Here is a 17233-nt window from a genome sequence, read left to right as displayed (position 1 = left end):
AATTGTAACGGGTTTTAATTTAATATCACACGCTGTGTATTAATGAGATAACTATTTATTTAATACGCAACAACTAACTCATATCGGTATAATCCGTAAATTAATAATCAACTTGGATCGCCTCGAGTTTTTAATGAATAAAAATTATACGCCTATCCGTATACAATAAAATTAATATCCATTCGTAGATATTAAACATAATTTGAACGAGATATTGAATTTTTTTTCGATGAACAAGAATCGATGTTGATGATGTTCCTCCTTGCATTCTTCGCTTACAATTACAAATGAACAGGGGTCGACGCGAGGAGAGAATCAACGACGATTTATACGAACGCAACGCAACACTTGAGAGGTATCCTTGAAGTAAGGTGACTTGTTCTTTTTTTTTTAACCAGCGAGATTAAAGAACAAAATCAATACGAGTTTCGAAAAAAAAAAAAAAAAATTGTGTTGGTTCGTTCCAAATATGTAACAATATATTTATTTTTCTGCTGATTGGAGTGGGGAAAACGAGTTGAATTTCGGAAGGCAAATGAGCAAAAAGAAGGTAGTAAAAATTTCTCGCGGTTTGGCCCGGTTTTATCAGCCGGACTTCTCGTGTGAAATTCGATGCCGAAAGTGAGTGAGTGAGGAAAAGTGAGGAGAGACACGCGTTTTACACCTGTTCAACTCTCTAATACATACATATATACATAGAAGGAGAGAGAGAGAGAGAGAAAGCTCTGACACACCGGTTTAACGAGTCGTTCGAAATGTCATCCGGCTGTCATACAATATAATTATTTCAAACAACACGACATGTGAGTGAAAAGTGATGTGCAAAGAAAAGAAAAAAAATTATCAAGACGAAAAGACAAGCACACATATAAAATCGGTCGCTGATTTCTTCCTGAGAAAAATTTTGAAATCTCTTCGTTTCGTTAATTAATTGAGGGTCAAAATTGTGTTCAATTAGAAAAGAGATAAGAGAGGTATGAAAAAAAAATGACAAATACGAAATATCGGCTCACCTTTTGTTGCGCCAGCCTCAGGGATTCCTCAAAATGTTTATGAACAGCCTGCTCGGCGGCCTGTTTCTGCAGTTTCTCTAACCTCTCTCGTTCCATTCTGCTTTCCCTCTCTCGTTCCCTCTCACGTTTCTCGATCTCCCGAACTTCAGCTTCCCGTCGTTCTCTGTAATCACAGATGAAAAAATTTGTTCGTCAGTAATAATATTGCTTTAATTCGAAAAATTACAATTAGAATTACATTTATCTTTGTTCAGTCAACACCCAAACTGCCCGGGCGAAGCGAAGTTCGGCTTACCCGCAGCAAGAAGGCAGCACTAAGCAGAGCACAGATCACCCGACAATCGATAGCCAATCAATGAATCTCTAGTTCAAATTCACTGACACTTGCGCATTTCGCTATTCTCTGACGTCATTCGCTATGAATTTTCTGATTGGCTCTTAGCTATGGGACATGCTTAGTCTTCCTCACGGGGAAGAAGATTCGTTTTCTAACGGTTTCCGCCATTATTCTTCTTTCGGCTACCTCAAGATCACCTCGTGTTCTTCTCTCAGCTAATTTTTCTAATTGCTTGGCTTCTGTTAACCAAAATTACTGTGTGTAAATTCGCTTTAAATCAATTATTTAATTAATTGTGTTTTGGGTGCATTCGCTGCCACGTGTTACTCTTGGCATTGTATTTACTCGGGTAATTCGCTAACTGTATATAGTGTACAATAAATATCATTATAATTTTTTTGTTTTTTGCCAAATTCAGTGCGCGCAGTTTTTTTTTTTTTATTTTTCTCTTTTTATTGTGACAAACTGTATCAGACCAGATCCCGAATTCCTCTATTGTTACTCGCTTTAACAATCTTTGTTAATTTATTTCGTCAAAGAGATTCCTTCGTTTTTATATCGTGAAAAATTGCGCTGGGTCAACTTGGACTGCACTCAAACGAAAACAAACAAAAAGACACGTTCTTTATTTCAAAAATAATCTACCAATTGGTCGAGTTGCTTCATAAATCAATTGATTATTCTCGTATCGTCGAACTGTACAAGAAAATTGGGATTTCGATACGGTGTCAATTTGTTGATTCGGGCTGTTTTACATAAATAATCTGAATCGTAACTTTCTGCGATCTTGTCAAACATGGTGTTGAAATACGAAAGAAACAGACAGCGTGCCAAGTATATAACGCATTGGATAATCTGCGAAAAATTGAGTCAGATAACGAATTGTCGTGCAATCAAATCGTCGACAAACGTTTCAAAAGATAAACAATTGTTTTTGCGACCGCTTACAGCAGCCTAGATTTACCGCAAAATTAAGTTATTTTCGTCGGATTCGTTCTCGACTTTTTTACATTACTTTTATACACGTACACATGTTGTTGTTTTCTCTCATTCCGCGTCGCATATAATTCAACGAATTTCCGACAAAACAAACACCGCATGCAATCTTGCAAGAAATAATCTATTCAAAAGAATTTTCGACCATACGAAGAATCGTCGAAATAAAATATACGTACGTATAAATAATAAATTAACATCGCATGGATATGTGGAATTACAAAACGATCCGACAAGTCTCGGTTTATAATTAATTGTTACTCAATTAAATCCTCCGTGTCTACATCAATAAGTTAGTATATAATCTGAGCTCTTGGGAACATACAGAGATGTAACAATTCGTTGGTACCGAAAAAGCTACCAATAAGAGAGGAAAAAATATGACGATTGAAAATAAACGAAAAAAATTAAACGCTCAATAAACATACGAAGTGATGTTAACCAAACGGGTAATACGATAATTCTTCTTTTCTTTTTCTTTTCTCTCAGACTCTCCATACATGTGCCTATTAATAAGGACAACGTATGTCTATAGTTAAAGCCAAACGAAACAGGGGCCATAGTATATATATAAAATATATATATGTATATATATACACATGTGTGAGTTTTTGCCATATAAACGCATCAATGCGTAGGTCGAATGTAGGGGAAATATCTTGGAGTATGTATAATAAATTAAATCTATAAACGGTAGAGTGACAGTGACAGTGTCAATGAGCTCGCGTTTCCTCTAATAACCGCACGATTCACATTTAATTCGTTACTCTAAATACCGACGCTGCTGCGCATTATTTTCAAATTAATCATACAACCAACACAACATTGGCAAGAATGAATTTTTATTATACATCCGTTGTGTACAGTTGAACGATCCTCGTTGTTTCGATTGACAATTTAAATTCCCGATAAAATATTACCCTTGTAAGCACGTTGAATATGCGCAAATAAGTAAAGAAACAAGTAAATAAATACACGAATAGCTGCCTAATTAATTCTCAGAAGTTGTCGAAAAGAAGGAGAAGGAAAATAGCGGCGATGACTGTCAGGAATCCGTGACCCAGATAACTTGTGATCTTTTCATGTTTTTTTTTTCCTTCTTCTTCGCGCATGTACCTTGCACCGCTGTTATAGGAGAGAGAGAGAGATTAACGAAGAATGAAGAGATAACGTCGTCTCCTTATCTCCGATACGCACACACACGCACAGACATTAACGATATCAAGTGTGCATTTCATAGTCATGAATTTATAATGCATACACGATTAGGTAAAATCAGCGATTATGACACGCGGCTTGTCGCAAGCCGCGATAGAGAAAAAGACAGAGAAAAAGAAGCGAAGATTATTTCGTACATCCTGAATCCCAAAATCTCTCTATCCGACGACAGTCAAAATTTGACAAAAAGAAGGAAACTAAGATTTAAAAAACAAAGTGTAGGGTAGATAGGCGATATGCGATCAATGAATGCATACGGATATTCACCGATTAATCAATAAACTAATTTCCTTGCTCGTTCGTTTTTTATAACGCAATAGAATATCCAGCTTTACGCAATTCAACGACACAACGTAGCTACTCAATGCTTCGACAAACGCAAAAAGAGAACGCGTATGCGGATTTTCCTATACGTAATGTAGTTATATGTACTACTGAATTACAGGCGTATCTATAATATCGTACATCTCCTCACCGTGCATGCCTATATGATGTGTATTATTTTATCCGCATCACGAGTCGAGTAAGACAATCCAGCGATAATCGAATCAGTTTTATTCGTTTCACGACATCCTGACCAACCTACGCGTATATAAAACAAATAACACATCTACTACATTTGGATTTTATCGCAACATTATATATATATATATGTATAAACAGGATTGCAAGTTATCCTAACATAAAATTAAACTTTGAAAAAAGCTTTTTAATAAAAAAAAAAAATTCTTACTACCTGGCTATAAATATATGCGGCACTTACGGACACGAAAATTCCGCGAAGCTTCGTCTACGTTGAAAGAAATTATTTGCACGTATGCGATACATATGCATACGTGTTACAAGGAGGAAAAAAAAAAGAAAGAAAGAAAGAAAAAAAACATGACCGAGAAGTGAGATTGCAAATATCACCGTCAAACATCGACGACTGTTGCGTGTTTGTTAATTCTTATATATTACGTGCTGTACGTGTGTTTGGCATAACAGCGCCAGCGTGTTTACATACATACGTATGTATAAATATGTAATAATAAAAGAAACTTTTTCACACCGACTATTTTTCAACCGACATTTAGATCCTGCGAAGATTTTAAATATACATTATAATATGTACATACACAACGGTTTGACCTAAATTCTTCTCCTCCCACACACGAGTCGCTTTTTGCGTGTAAATATAACGTTACGTTCGCCAACGAAAATACCCGCAAAATATTTTTACAACTTTTCAGTTTAATTTGATTATCATTGTCATTATTGTTGTGGTTACCGCTGCTCGCTATACGCGAGATTTCGAAAATGCGAACCTAATTACAGTCGGTGGTTTAAAAGAAAAATAGAACAAAAGAAACTTTGGCCATTTAAACTTGAAACAATAAAATAGAAAACAAAAATCAAAACAACATCAGAATTCTCTAAACAGTTGGAATAATCTACTCGAAAACGAGGAAATAGTTTGTAAATAATATCCCAATTGTTAGGACATGTTCAAAGGTATCGTCGTAACTACTCAAGCCGATTCATCAGAGATTGAGATTTTGGGAGTGAGCGGCAAAGAAGAAAAGCTACGTCCAAGAAAGCAAGAAAACCCTGGAAAAAGTTATATTTTTTCCCTCTCTCTGATTGTGAGTCGTAGTCGATAAATCGTGGGACGTCTGTCATAAAAGAAGCGAACGGTCCAACGGTTCGGTTCGATTCTCTCATCCCAGCATCCCTCGTCCGATCCTCGGGTCGTATCATTGATTGATGGCGTGGATTATGGCGGTCGCTTTGCAAACGGTGAATGGGAGCTGGCGAAGGGGGGAATAAGGGGCGAAGAAGGGGGGGTGTAAGCCTTTGGGGAGGCTCGCTCTCTCTCAGTCTCTCTCTCTCTCCAGGAGCGCACATCCCGATAAAGGTCGAGGGGCGAAGAGAGAAGGCGTAAGTAATCACCCGTAAGTCAGGAACGACCCTTCGCCTAACCCAACCTAATCTGTCGTCTCTGGTTTTCGCTCTCGCCATTTCGGCCAAAGAAGACTCTGTTTCTTCTCCTTGGTCTTCTTCTCTTTTTTTTCATATTTCTTCTTTCTTTGTCAAACATTTTTTTTTTTCTCATTCACTTTCTCTTTTTTCATTCCACGACTTTTTATTGTCGTTTCTTTATCGCAGTTTTCTCTCAAAATACCCGGAATTGTAGAAGGCCGAAAGGGCGGTGTAATTGCGACTAAGGCGCAAGAATTCGTATTAAATTTGAAACAAAAGAAAGGGAATAAGAAAAAAAGGACAGACAGAAAGACAGAAAGAAAGAAAGAAAGAAAGAACTAATTCAGTTTATCCTATGACTTCTTTTTTCGTGTATTAATCATGTATTTGCACATGTATTTACTAATTCTGTGTGATATAAAATAAAAATAAAGAAAGAAAGAAAGCCGTTTATTATTCATTCGAGTAAATATTTATATAAATCACCGGATTAAATTACATAAGCGGCTGTATAACTGTATAATTCATTACATTATCATGTGTAATCGCCCAAGTTCAACAATCAGAAGAAAAGATAAAAAAAAAAAAACAGCCATATATAAATTTTATAAATTTCAAAAAATCACTTAAAATTCATTCAAAAGAATATAAAACGACAGTTACGTAGAACTTTCATTCTCATTTTGAGTATGTTTTTTTTTCTCTCCCTCACAATACTTTGTTGAATTAAATTAAATCAACGTGTCAAGTACCGAACAAATTTATGAAAAAAAAAAATTATCTTCACCGCCAATAGTTTCAACAATTCCGTAACGAGGGCTGATCGCAGCATGTTGCATTAAATATATTGTTATAACTATACACTCTTATAATATCTACAAAGATACATAAAGTATGTATAAATAAGCTAACCAACGAACACCCGCTTGTCCCGGCAAGCTTCTACTTCCGGCCGTAAAAGCCTGCAGCGGCGGTACGTGTATTAAACACGTGTTGAACATGTGATGCGATGCATATGTACCATGGCTCATACATACATACATATACATATATATATATAATGTAACGCGTGTAAGTTACAAACCCGTATATAACGATATAACAGCAAATAATTACGATGATTATCCGGCTTGATCGTAGCGTATCCGGGTGATTATGTCGGGTATATGTATTATAGCAGAGAGGCGGTTTAATTTGTTTACACGATGCAGTTAGTACCTACCTATACTTACACGCATATAGGACATAGCTGAAGGATGATTGAACGTGCATGCCGTACTGTACGAGAAACATTAAGGCTTGCCCTGTCTATTCAGCTAACAACAAGTATCCGTAACAATAATTTGTTTTTCCCGCCCTTTGACGATGCGTATCGAGCATAAAAACAACATAAGAGCATTAAGAACAGATAAGAGAGTTCTATTGATAACGATCGTTGAAAAATCAAAATAGAGATCGAAAAAAGACAATGCCAGACGAGTCGAAATAATATCCAATAAAATATAAATCATCATATTATCTTCACAGTTCAAGAAAGTGTATAATAAACGCATCGGATACAAACAAAGCGTGTGTGCGTGTCTGAAGCGGATAAATGATATTAACGCAATGTGAAGAGAGAAGAAAAAAAAAACGCACATACATTGATAACGGTAAAAAATCCAAATGAATTTTATTTACGTTTTATATTAACAAACACCATCGCAATAGATAGAAGAATCAGCAATGAACTCTCGGAGTTGCTGATTCTGCATAGCGTTGAACATTAATGATTTTACCAAGCAATTCTAATGTAAACAGACCTGCGTAAATAATTAACGATGACTTCCTGCAACGATATAAAGACATAAATAAAATTTCAGAGGCTCGTAACCGAAAGAGAACGAATATCTTTCTTTATCAAACACTTTTTCTCTTTCTAGTTCATCAACGATTGTGAATAACTCGCTCTAGCAATAAAATGCAGACAAGTTGAAGAATATTTACCGAATTAACGTCAATTAATCGAAGTAATTCCAACGAATCCGATACGACTGTACGTATTATCAATTATCCTTCTTTTACCACATAATTTCCTCTCTCTCTCTCTCTTTACCGCAATTTCCGGTTTCGGAGTAAGTGAAAAGTGAAGAACCAAAAAAAAAAACATCCAAGTACACACGTCGATCTGCATTTAGGTATATACCGCAGTGCGTAAGACGAAGGTGCACAGAATTTTTCTCGAAGTATATTTTTCATCAAGATACGGGAAGCAGAAAGAGGGAAAGGGAAAGAGAAAGTATTCGTATTACGCAGGTTCCTTGACCTTCCTCTTGCAAGCAGCATCGATATGACAGAGAGAAGGATATCACACGCACACAGAGAAAGACACACAGCAGTCACTGAAAAACCACGTGAACTCTGTAACTTAAGTGTATTTGTGCAACAAACACCAGCCAATTTCATCTATCCGTGTGTTATACGCTGTAATTATTTTCTTTCGAGTAATCGAGTGGAATTTCTTGATAGTGTTTAACAAGGGAAACTGTGCAATTACAGCGAGAGAAAGAGAGAGAGAGAGAGAAAGAATGGAAGTGGAGGGGAAAAAACCCAAGACATTTTATGACGAGTATTTATGAGGACGGTTCTAGTAGTTCCGAATACGTACGTTTAACAAATCGTAAAAATTCTGCACATATTATTACGTAGCAGTATATTATAATACCCAACAAAACGTACAAATAATATAATATCGATCATAAATTATATTATAAAAAGAGGGACGAAGAAGAAAAGAAGATATGTAAAATGATAACGAAGTATTTGCCACGTACGTAGCTTGTGGAAGAAGAAGAAGAAGAATGAGAATAGAGAACGATCGTATAAGCAAGCGGCATATTATATCACACATCACACATGCGGGCGAATTTAGCAGGCGTGTGTGACAAATGCCTACAAGTAAGTTATACCTATCATACATAGCGGTGTGCCAGTTGGCGTACAGTGAACCTATATGACTAACCAACTATAACTAACCAACTATAACTAACCAACCGACAAACTCAAAGGCAAAGCATGCGTGTCAAGCGACGTAGAAGGTTTGAAAAAAAAATAAATAAAAATAAAAGAGGGAGAGAGAAAGATAGAGAGAGAGTTACGCAAGCAATTCGCGCATGGATTGGATTGGATGTCACGAATATATGTATATCGAGAGCAGTGACGAGGAGTAGCGAGTGTTACGGGAATGTGAAAGAAAAGAGAAGAGAAGGAGGAAGGAAGAGGCGTGGACGAAACGAGGAGTCAGTAAATCGTCGCCGAGTTTATCATTAATCTCTTATAATACCGTTTTTCAAACGACGACTGAACGATAAGAGAAACGGAATTTAGCTTACTTTTTCCTTCATTCTCTCTCTCTCTCGCTCTTCGAATTCTTCGATCGAATTTTTTTCATCGTCAACATAACGACTACCGCAGTTTCAATATCATCAAACTTGTATAACAACGAACAGTGTTCTCTTCTTCAGAAGAATAACCTTGACCGATCGACAAGTTTAATAGATACCAAACGTTAGCTGTCGTCGTCGTGGAAAAATCATGTTCCTAATTATTTTGTTATTTGGACACGGTCAACCGTTTGCGTATACGAGTGCAATTACACACACACACACACACATATATATATATTATACAAGTATTTAAGACCGCAGCCCAACAACACGTAGTTCGAACTTTGATCCAAACGATTTTCTCAGTACTGACCGATCGGCACCGAACTTCGTAATGGTATTATAATCGCTGCCCACACACCCGATATACTCCCGATGATAATAATAATAACAATAATAATAACAACAAATACAAACAGCGTAAAAAAAGGAGGGGAAGAAAGAAAAAAAAGGAGACCGAAAAAGAGAAACACGTGTTCAGCATTACAATCATTCCACTTCCTCCATTTCTTATTTATACATTATTTGTTACACATTATCGGCAACGGTAATTGCCCTGCGCAACAAGTGCATCGTATATACAAGAATATGCGTATGTCATAAATATATATATGTGCACATATGTGGCAAGATGTTATTAACACACTGCAAATATAAATGCATACGTGCACGCTACACGTTATTTATGTGTAATGTATGTGCGTACGTAGGTGTATGTATACGGTAGAGACGCAAGACGATTGATTGAAACGTATACCCGATAAATGAATAAGTTAACCCCTCGCTAAGTAGCGGCAGCAGCAATAAACTGACGTGGGTTAAAAATATACGCACCAACATCATCGTCGGTCTGACGAAAAAGAAAAAAAAACACATGACACACACATACACACGCGCAACATTCAATGAGTCGAGGGAAGATCGTGCGTGACAGAACTAGCGAAACAAACGAAGAACAAAAAAAAAAACAACCCACCACTGCGAGATAAATTTTCTACTTGTCTTCTCTCCGTCTCTCTCTCTCTCTCTCTCACTCGCTAACGAGCAAATAAGAGAAACAGAGACAGAGATAGAGGGATTCGAGTCCAGTCGTGCAAAGCGCGTACACAAACAAACGCCCATTTGCCTATAGATAATAAAAGGTATTTGTGAACGGAGAGCGCGATAACGCGTCAGTCGTCGGTTATGTCGTTAACTAGAGAGATACGAGTAGCGTTGTTACATACCGTCGTCATGGCGGAAGACTTGAAAACAAAAACGACAAAACAGAAAGAGAGAAAAAAAAAAACAATTAACACAAAAGTGAGATAGAGAACGTTAGAAAATTCGCGGAAGACGTATAAAAAACTAATCTGCCGATCGCCGACGAGCGACGAAAACTCTCGACAACGAGCGGAATGTCTTGTATTCGCGAGTGAAAAAATAGAAGCAAGAAAAAAAAAAAAAAAATCAGTAAAACCAAAATCAAATAAAAACAAGAAGGAGGAACTGCGAAATCTGGGATTTTACGCCGCGTTTGCGCGAATTTCAGCACATATCGCTTAAATCCCCCCCCCCTCCCCATGATCCAACCGCCATCGCGCAGGGTTCAGCGAACCAAGAACGCGATCGCCATCTGAATTGTCAGCTAGCTGCTAGGTGTTCGTATGTGGGAATACATGCGTTACAACACCGTCGAGGTGTATAGATATACGGCGTACACGATAAGATCGGCACACCTGCGCCCACGCAACACGCACACATCGGCACGTCGTCGCCGTAGTCATTATAAATAATAATCATCATCATCGTCGTCATCGTCAGATGTTGAGAGATAAATTATTCGAGCGATTAACGACTGACACGTTGTACGTATAGCCGTGTACGCGTGTGTTTGTGTAACAGGTAAATACATTAAACACGTGTGCACATTGTGTACGAACGTATCGCGTATACACGATCTTTACGTCATCGCAGCTGATTTTACACGATTGACCTAGATTCCGGGCGCGCGGCGCCGCGACGGTGGCGTTGAAATATTATGGCGGATAAAACCGACGACGACGATAAGAGAAGCGTCATCGGGAAAAATTCTTTCGCCTCTGTTGCACTCCGTTGGCCTTCCGTTACTTTTTCAGATTAACAACGAGAGAATGAGGAACAATCGTATCTCGTTGCAATGACAATCCGCAACTTCGAGAGACGGATTTTTCCTCAGCACGGATAACGTCTTTTCGCGAATAGAGGATATTTGCGGTTCTGATTCAACGACGACGTGCGTCGCACAACCGTCATCCTCGGCAAGTATGATACCATGGCATACGTTACAACTATAAAAGTCACCCGGGTATATGTACATGTTCGATACGACGAACGTTGAACATGTGTAGGAAACATCACATTATTTTAAGGCGAGAGGAGAGAAAACAAAACAAAACCCCAACGTTGCTGCGTGCAAAGACACTGACTTCGTGTATTGTGTGCCTAAGTAAATTATTGTACACACCATTGTGCAAATATAATAATACGCCGATAATTTGTAATTTGCAAGTCGAATCGCGCGCAATGAATATATATAACTGCAATTACCCGCGACGTAATAAATATATAATATAGGTGTGGTCGTTAAGAACGAGGAGGACAAACAAGAAAAACTGGTTTGCAAGATCGTGGAAAAGGCATATGAATAAGGACAAGAAAATAATAATAATAATAATAATAATTATGATAATAATGCCCGATTACAGCAGTCTCAATCGCTGCTGATAGCGTAACCTTTTTTTTCTTGGAGGGTGGGGGAGGGGGGGGGGGGCGATTTACGTATAAAACAGCTTAACGATACAACATAAGCCTGTTCATCGTCATCGGGAATACCACCCGGTATTTCGTAAACATGATTTGTAAGTATGTAAACATGATACTTCGTCCGAGGAAATTTTTTTCGTTGACATATGCTGTGTAAAGAAAGAAATAGAATGAATTCGATTATTTAAACTGATGTAGTTTAATGTCACGAGTATCGCCGACTCGGTTGTCCACTCTCTCCACATGGCTAGTAATAATAATTAATAGTAACAGTAATAATCTCGAGGGTTAATTGCGCGAGTACAAATGTTATCGGCAGCGACGATCTAGTGCCTAATACAAGAGTATAATTTACACTACGTAGGCTTACTGTATGCAACATTGCCCAAGTATCGTAACAAGGTACGTTAGAGACTAATTGAAAAGCCATGGGCAAAATTCCCATAATTATTAAATGGAAACAGTTACCGTTCAGGTACTTACTAGGTACTCTCGAAGTTCTTTCTTCCATCTGGTAATTCGTATTACTGAACAATACGGCACTGTTCACGCACGTATGAAGAGACACGGAGAGTAATAACAGAAACGCTTGATAATAATGATAATGATAATAATGATAATGATAATGATAATAACAACAACGATAATACGTTAACCAGGTCTTCGGTATCATCACATACACACACAGTCAGTCACACGTCCAAGAGTAACGACCTTGGATGACCTTGTATCGGGTACAACGAGGAATCACCGTCAAACGTAGTAGAGAATTTTACACCACGCGTATATGTACTGTATATACATACATACATATTTATGTGCGTATACGTAATAAAAATTCCGTTCCTTTCCCTCTTTCGCTGTTTTCTCCCTACCCCTGATTAGATTATACGCGAGGCGGCAGGGAGTAGAATAATAATAACAATAACAATAATAATAATAAAAAGAAGAAGAAGAATAAGGAAATGGTGAAGGAACAGGAGGGGGGCAACACTTGTGCCGAGGCTATTTGCTCTGCCAACCCAACCCTCCATTTCATTCCATTCCATTCCATTCCATTCCATTCCACTCCACTCCACTCCACTCACCCTCTGTTTCTCTCTATTTTCCGTTCTCCTTTTTTCACAATCAGTCACTACATAGCAGAATGGAACATTGTGCACGAGGAGTAAGGAGCGAGGGTTTCAGGCAAGCATCGCAGGCAGGTATGAGGAAGGCAGGCACGCAGAAGTCGAACAAAGGGAGCGAGGGTCCCGGGGGGCTTTCTCATCCTCCTCCTCTTCGTCTCCCGGTCTGGTGATCGCCTCTCGTGAGTTGGTTCGTCCGCTCCTTCTCTCTCCGAGCCCTTTGTCGACGATACGCGCAGCGGGGAATAAGGAGAATGATGATGATGACGAGGATGAGTTGGAAGAGAAGGAGGACGAGGAGGACGAGGAGGAGGAGGAGGAACGACGTCTGCTACGAGGAATCTCATCTTTACACAATGTAGCGACCGAAACGAGAGAAGGATGGAAAGAGAGTGAGTGAGAGTGAGAGTGAGAGTGAGAGTGAGAGAGAGAGAGAGAGAGAGAGAATACGACGCCACCGACTAACGAAAACCCAACTACCGTCTTTTCACACACCTTTATAATACCTGTAATACTATTAACGTACCTGCCTGGCAGAGAAAAAGAGACCCCCGATGGGTCTATAAAACTATCAACCGACAAAATATGGAACAGGAAAAAGAAAAACTATAGAAACCACTCTTCCTCCCCTTATCTCGTCAGCCGCTACAGGTATTTACTGTGAACATACATATATACGTGTGCTTCGGAATTCTTTCCCAGTTCCTCGCACGATTACCAAACTTCCGCATTCTCTCTCTTCCTCGACACTATCCTTATCTCCTCGTTTCCCTTCTTCACCTGCCGCCGCTCGTTTTCCAATTACGATAATCATCCCAAGCTTCGCGCGAACACCGACATTGTTCGTCGACGACACACGCGATGACCTTGAGCTTACTTCTCCGCCCGTCGTGCCCTTACCGCGTATCGAAAAAAACCGTTTGTAACTCCAGAAATTTAAAATTGAAAAAACAAACCCCGCGTCTTTGAGAAAGAGAAGTAAACAAACAACCCGACTCGGCTTTCACCGTCGACGTTAGTTGAGAAATTCTTACGATACGTAGGAAAAGATTAACATCCAGCCGTACGACTGAAAATAGGAACATCGTCGAGCTTTCTCGATTTCTACAATATTGCACGTTAATTTCGCCAATCCTCTCGTCGATATAATATCGAAAAGAACAAACTTACAGGGCGAGGCTGTTGTTGCCGGGGCTCGTGGAGTCCGGCACAAAATTTGACTGTTGTACGGAGACGAGATGGTGCGCAGCGTAGGCAGCAGCGGCGGCGGCGTTAGTTTGTCCACCTCCACCGCCTCCACCTCCACCGACGGCACCGGCTGGCATCAAGTTGTAGGGTTGATAAAGCAGCTGTGGTTGCTGATGAGATGACTGGGTGCTGGCACCTAGCAGCTGGGTGGTTTGTCCCTGCGGATGACTTCCCTGGGTGGCAGTTTGCGGACTAGCTGGCAGCACCGCCATCGCCGCGCCTCCTAGCACTGGTGGCATACTTCCGGGGCGCCGGACTCGCAGCAGCACTCAACGACCATTATTGAAACACACGCCACGGTTTTCGCCAACCGTTGTTGCATTTCTTCCCTTTTCTCAGTCTCGATCTATTATCTCTTCCTCCCTATCTCTCTCACACCCGGTCCGAGCCGGAGGATTTATGACGACGGATAAACGACACCCGACGAATAGGGGGAGGGGGTCAAAGACACTTTCGAGTACTTGCGAGAACAATGAAGAACCGCGCCGGTCGATCAGTGCTCGTTTAATTAATAACGAAACGAATCGAAATCCAAACTGTTTTCAAGAGTACCGCCTATCTTCTTCGGTTATCTCTTTCACTTCACTTCACAAAATATCCCCCGATACACGGTGTATGTTTCCTTGTTCCTTCTTCCTTCTTCCAGATAATTATCAATATTTTCACATGTATTTATCTCTTCACTCGCCGTTGTGCGTTTTCATTAACATATATCGTCGTCGCCTCGAGGTGCACTTAAACGACACATTCACCACCACCACTACCACGCACCTCTCACTTACGTTCCTTTGTTCCCGTTTCACTTACAATTAGCGTCCAATTCTAAAAGCAGGTTTACTATCACTATCTCGTCTAACGATTACCGAGATTTTCTAACGAGTCGGCGGATTGTCGAACAACGACGACGACGACGAGATAATCGGGTGAGAATAGTTTTCCATGATTATGTGCTGAGAGAGGAGACGGTGAAAAGAAAATCAAATAAAGAAATAAAGGAAAACTAAACAAGGTCTGCAAAACGGAGTCAAGACGGCGCAAAACTCGCACAACCGAACGAACAAAGAGACCTTGAGTCGCCTGGGCCGACAACACTTTGAGCATCCAGCAGCACTGAAATCCTCGATGTGTTTGCGCGCGCGTGTGTCTGTGTATATTAAATGTATGTTTAATACGTGATTGCGTTTTAAATATCACGTAGATGGAAACGCGGGGTTAGCCGTTTGCAACGAATATAAATCGCTTCTTTTTTTAATCCCCACAGAATGTGTCATCACCCACAATTACACATAAGAATTAAATCACAAATCCACACGAGTATAATATATACACGGTAAAAATGCACGATAGAGCAATTTATCTTTATATATTCATATGTTTCTACACACACACGTATACATGTATATATATATATATATATATATATATATATATATATATTTTCCGTTTTCTTTCCCAAGGATATATAAGATGCGACGCAACGGGAAGTACCCGCGTATATTACAATATAACACGTCGATAACGGTAATCCAGGTTTTGTAGAGTAAAAATCCTTTGGCACGTCTATATACGTACGTACGTGTACATGTACGAATCGGTATACACTGTCATATATTTAGATATATATGTATGTAATACATACATACATATATATATATATATATACACACACACACACACACACGATATAAACGAAGCACGCGTAACGCGATATAATAAATGGGTCAATTATAAAAATCGTTCGCTCTTGTTTAACGGCGTCTCTCGGCTATCGCTCTGAGACACACCAATCCGCGTCAAAGGCCGCTACACTACTGCGGGAACCGGGGCTCTCGGCCCTCCCCGCCTCCCCCCCTCTTGCCCTTCCTTGTCTCCTCCCCCCCCGCTCCAACCGCGCCACCCCGCGCCGCTCAGCCGCCTCCAACGAAGCTCGGGAATCTCCGTCGCTCCCCTCGTATAGCGTCGATCGCCGCGTCGGCGGAACCGGGAGAGTAGATTTCCCCTCCGCGGGTCCGCCCCTCCTCCCCTCTCGAACGACCCGCCCCGCCATTCGGCGAAGCTCCGTGACCGAAGCCGACCGACACAACCGTCCGACCAACTCAAGCAGCACAACGCGGCAAAAAATAATACATACCCCCGCCGCCGCCCGACCCGTTTGAGCGAGTTCGAGCAGTGAGGAGAGGAAACAGTTGAGAAGAGAGTAAAAGAGAAGCGAGGAGAAGGGAACGCGGAGAGGAGGAGGTGAGTGGTCCGAGACGCAACGCGCCTGAGGGGCGAGGGGATGGATGCACATCGCCTGCCTATGCAGAGGCACGTCTCACGCGCACGCGTGTGTGAACGCATACCAGTTTTGTGCGTGTCGCGCGCGCACACAACGTTTGTTCCCTGTTTTTTTTTTTTTTTTTTCTCATTGCTGCCGAGCTGCTGTCTGTCCGTTTCTCTCGCTCCGTCGACTGTGCCTGCTAGTAAGTAAGTAAGTATGCGAGTGTGCGTCGGGTGAGTTTAGACGGGGCGAGAAACACTGCACGCAGGCACCGGATGTTCGTGCGGGATACATATATTTATATATATATACACACACGTATGTTCGTACGTACATTGTGGGGGCATGTGCGTGCGGGCAAGCGTTCGGTGTTTACCTACACTTACAACCGGGAATGGAATGCCGTAAGGGGGGAGGGGTGGGGTGGGTTCTGGCCCGGTTCCCTTTCGTTTCTCGGTTATTTTACGGGGGTGCAAAACTGGCGTTGCGTAAACGCGACGTTCTTCGAATCTTTGCCGAGCTACGATTAAATCGATTAGTTTCATGTTATAACTTAATTTTGGGGGCTTTGAATGACGAGGATTCTTTTTCTCATGGCCGATAAAACTTTTACAGTCTCTTCTTCTCTTATTTCGCTTGGCCACATGCAAGAAGGGTTGTACGGCGTAAGCTTTGATCGAAAATTAAAGGACAACTTTAGACTGCGGAGATATGTATAACGTTATGCGAGAAAAATTAAACATGTTTGAACGTAGGCTTGTTAGTTTCTGGCATGAATGACGACGATATTTTATACGCGTGACCTTGAGAACGCTGGGTCGCACTCTCTCCCTGATGAGAAATGAAAAGAAAAGGAAAAAAAA

General features: G+C 40.4%; 1 protein-coding gene across 5 annotated transcripts in view; it reads right to left on the bottom strand.

Moving 5' to 3' along the window:
* LOC107224472 (probable JmjC domain-containing histone demethylation protein 2C) overlaps nucleotides 1-17233 on the bottom strand; it is a 207275-nt gene that overhangs the window by 21558 nt on the left and 168484 nt on the right. For all 5 annotated transcript variants that reach the window (XM_046743240.1, XM_046743241.1, XM_046743238.1 and 2 more), the window contains exon 9: nucleotides 1014-1176. In XM_046743240.1, the coding sequence (XP_046599196.1) occupies nucleotides 1014-1176 (163 nt within the window). The remainder of the gene's footprint in view (nucleotides 1-1013; nucleotides 1177-17233) is intronic.

Source organism: Neodiprion lecontei, chromosome 6, assembly GCF_021901455.1.
Source record: "Neodiprion lecontei isolate iyNeoLeco1 chromosome 6, iyNeoLeco1.1, whole genome shotgun sequence".
NCBI lineage: Eukaryota > Metazoa > Arthropoda > Insecta > Hymenoptera > Diprionidae > Neodiprion > Neodiprion lecontei.
This window is presented reverse-complemented; position numbering and strand designations above follow the sequence as displayed.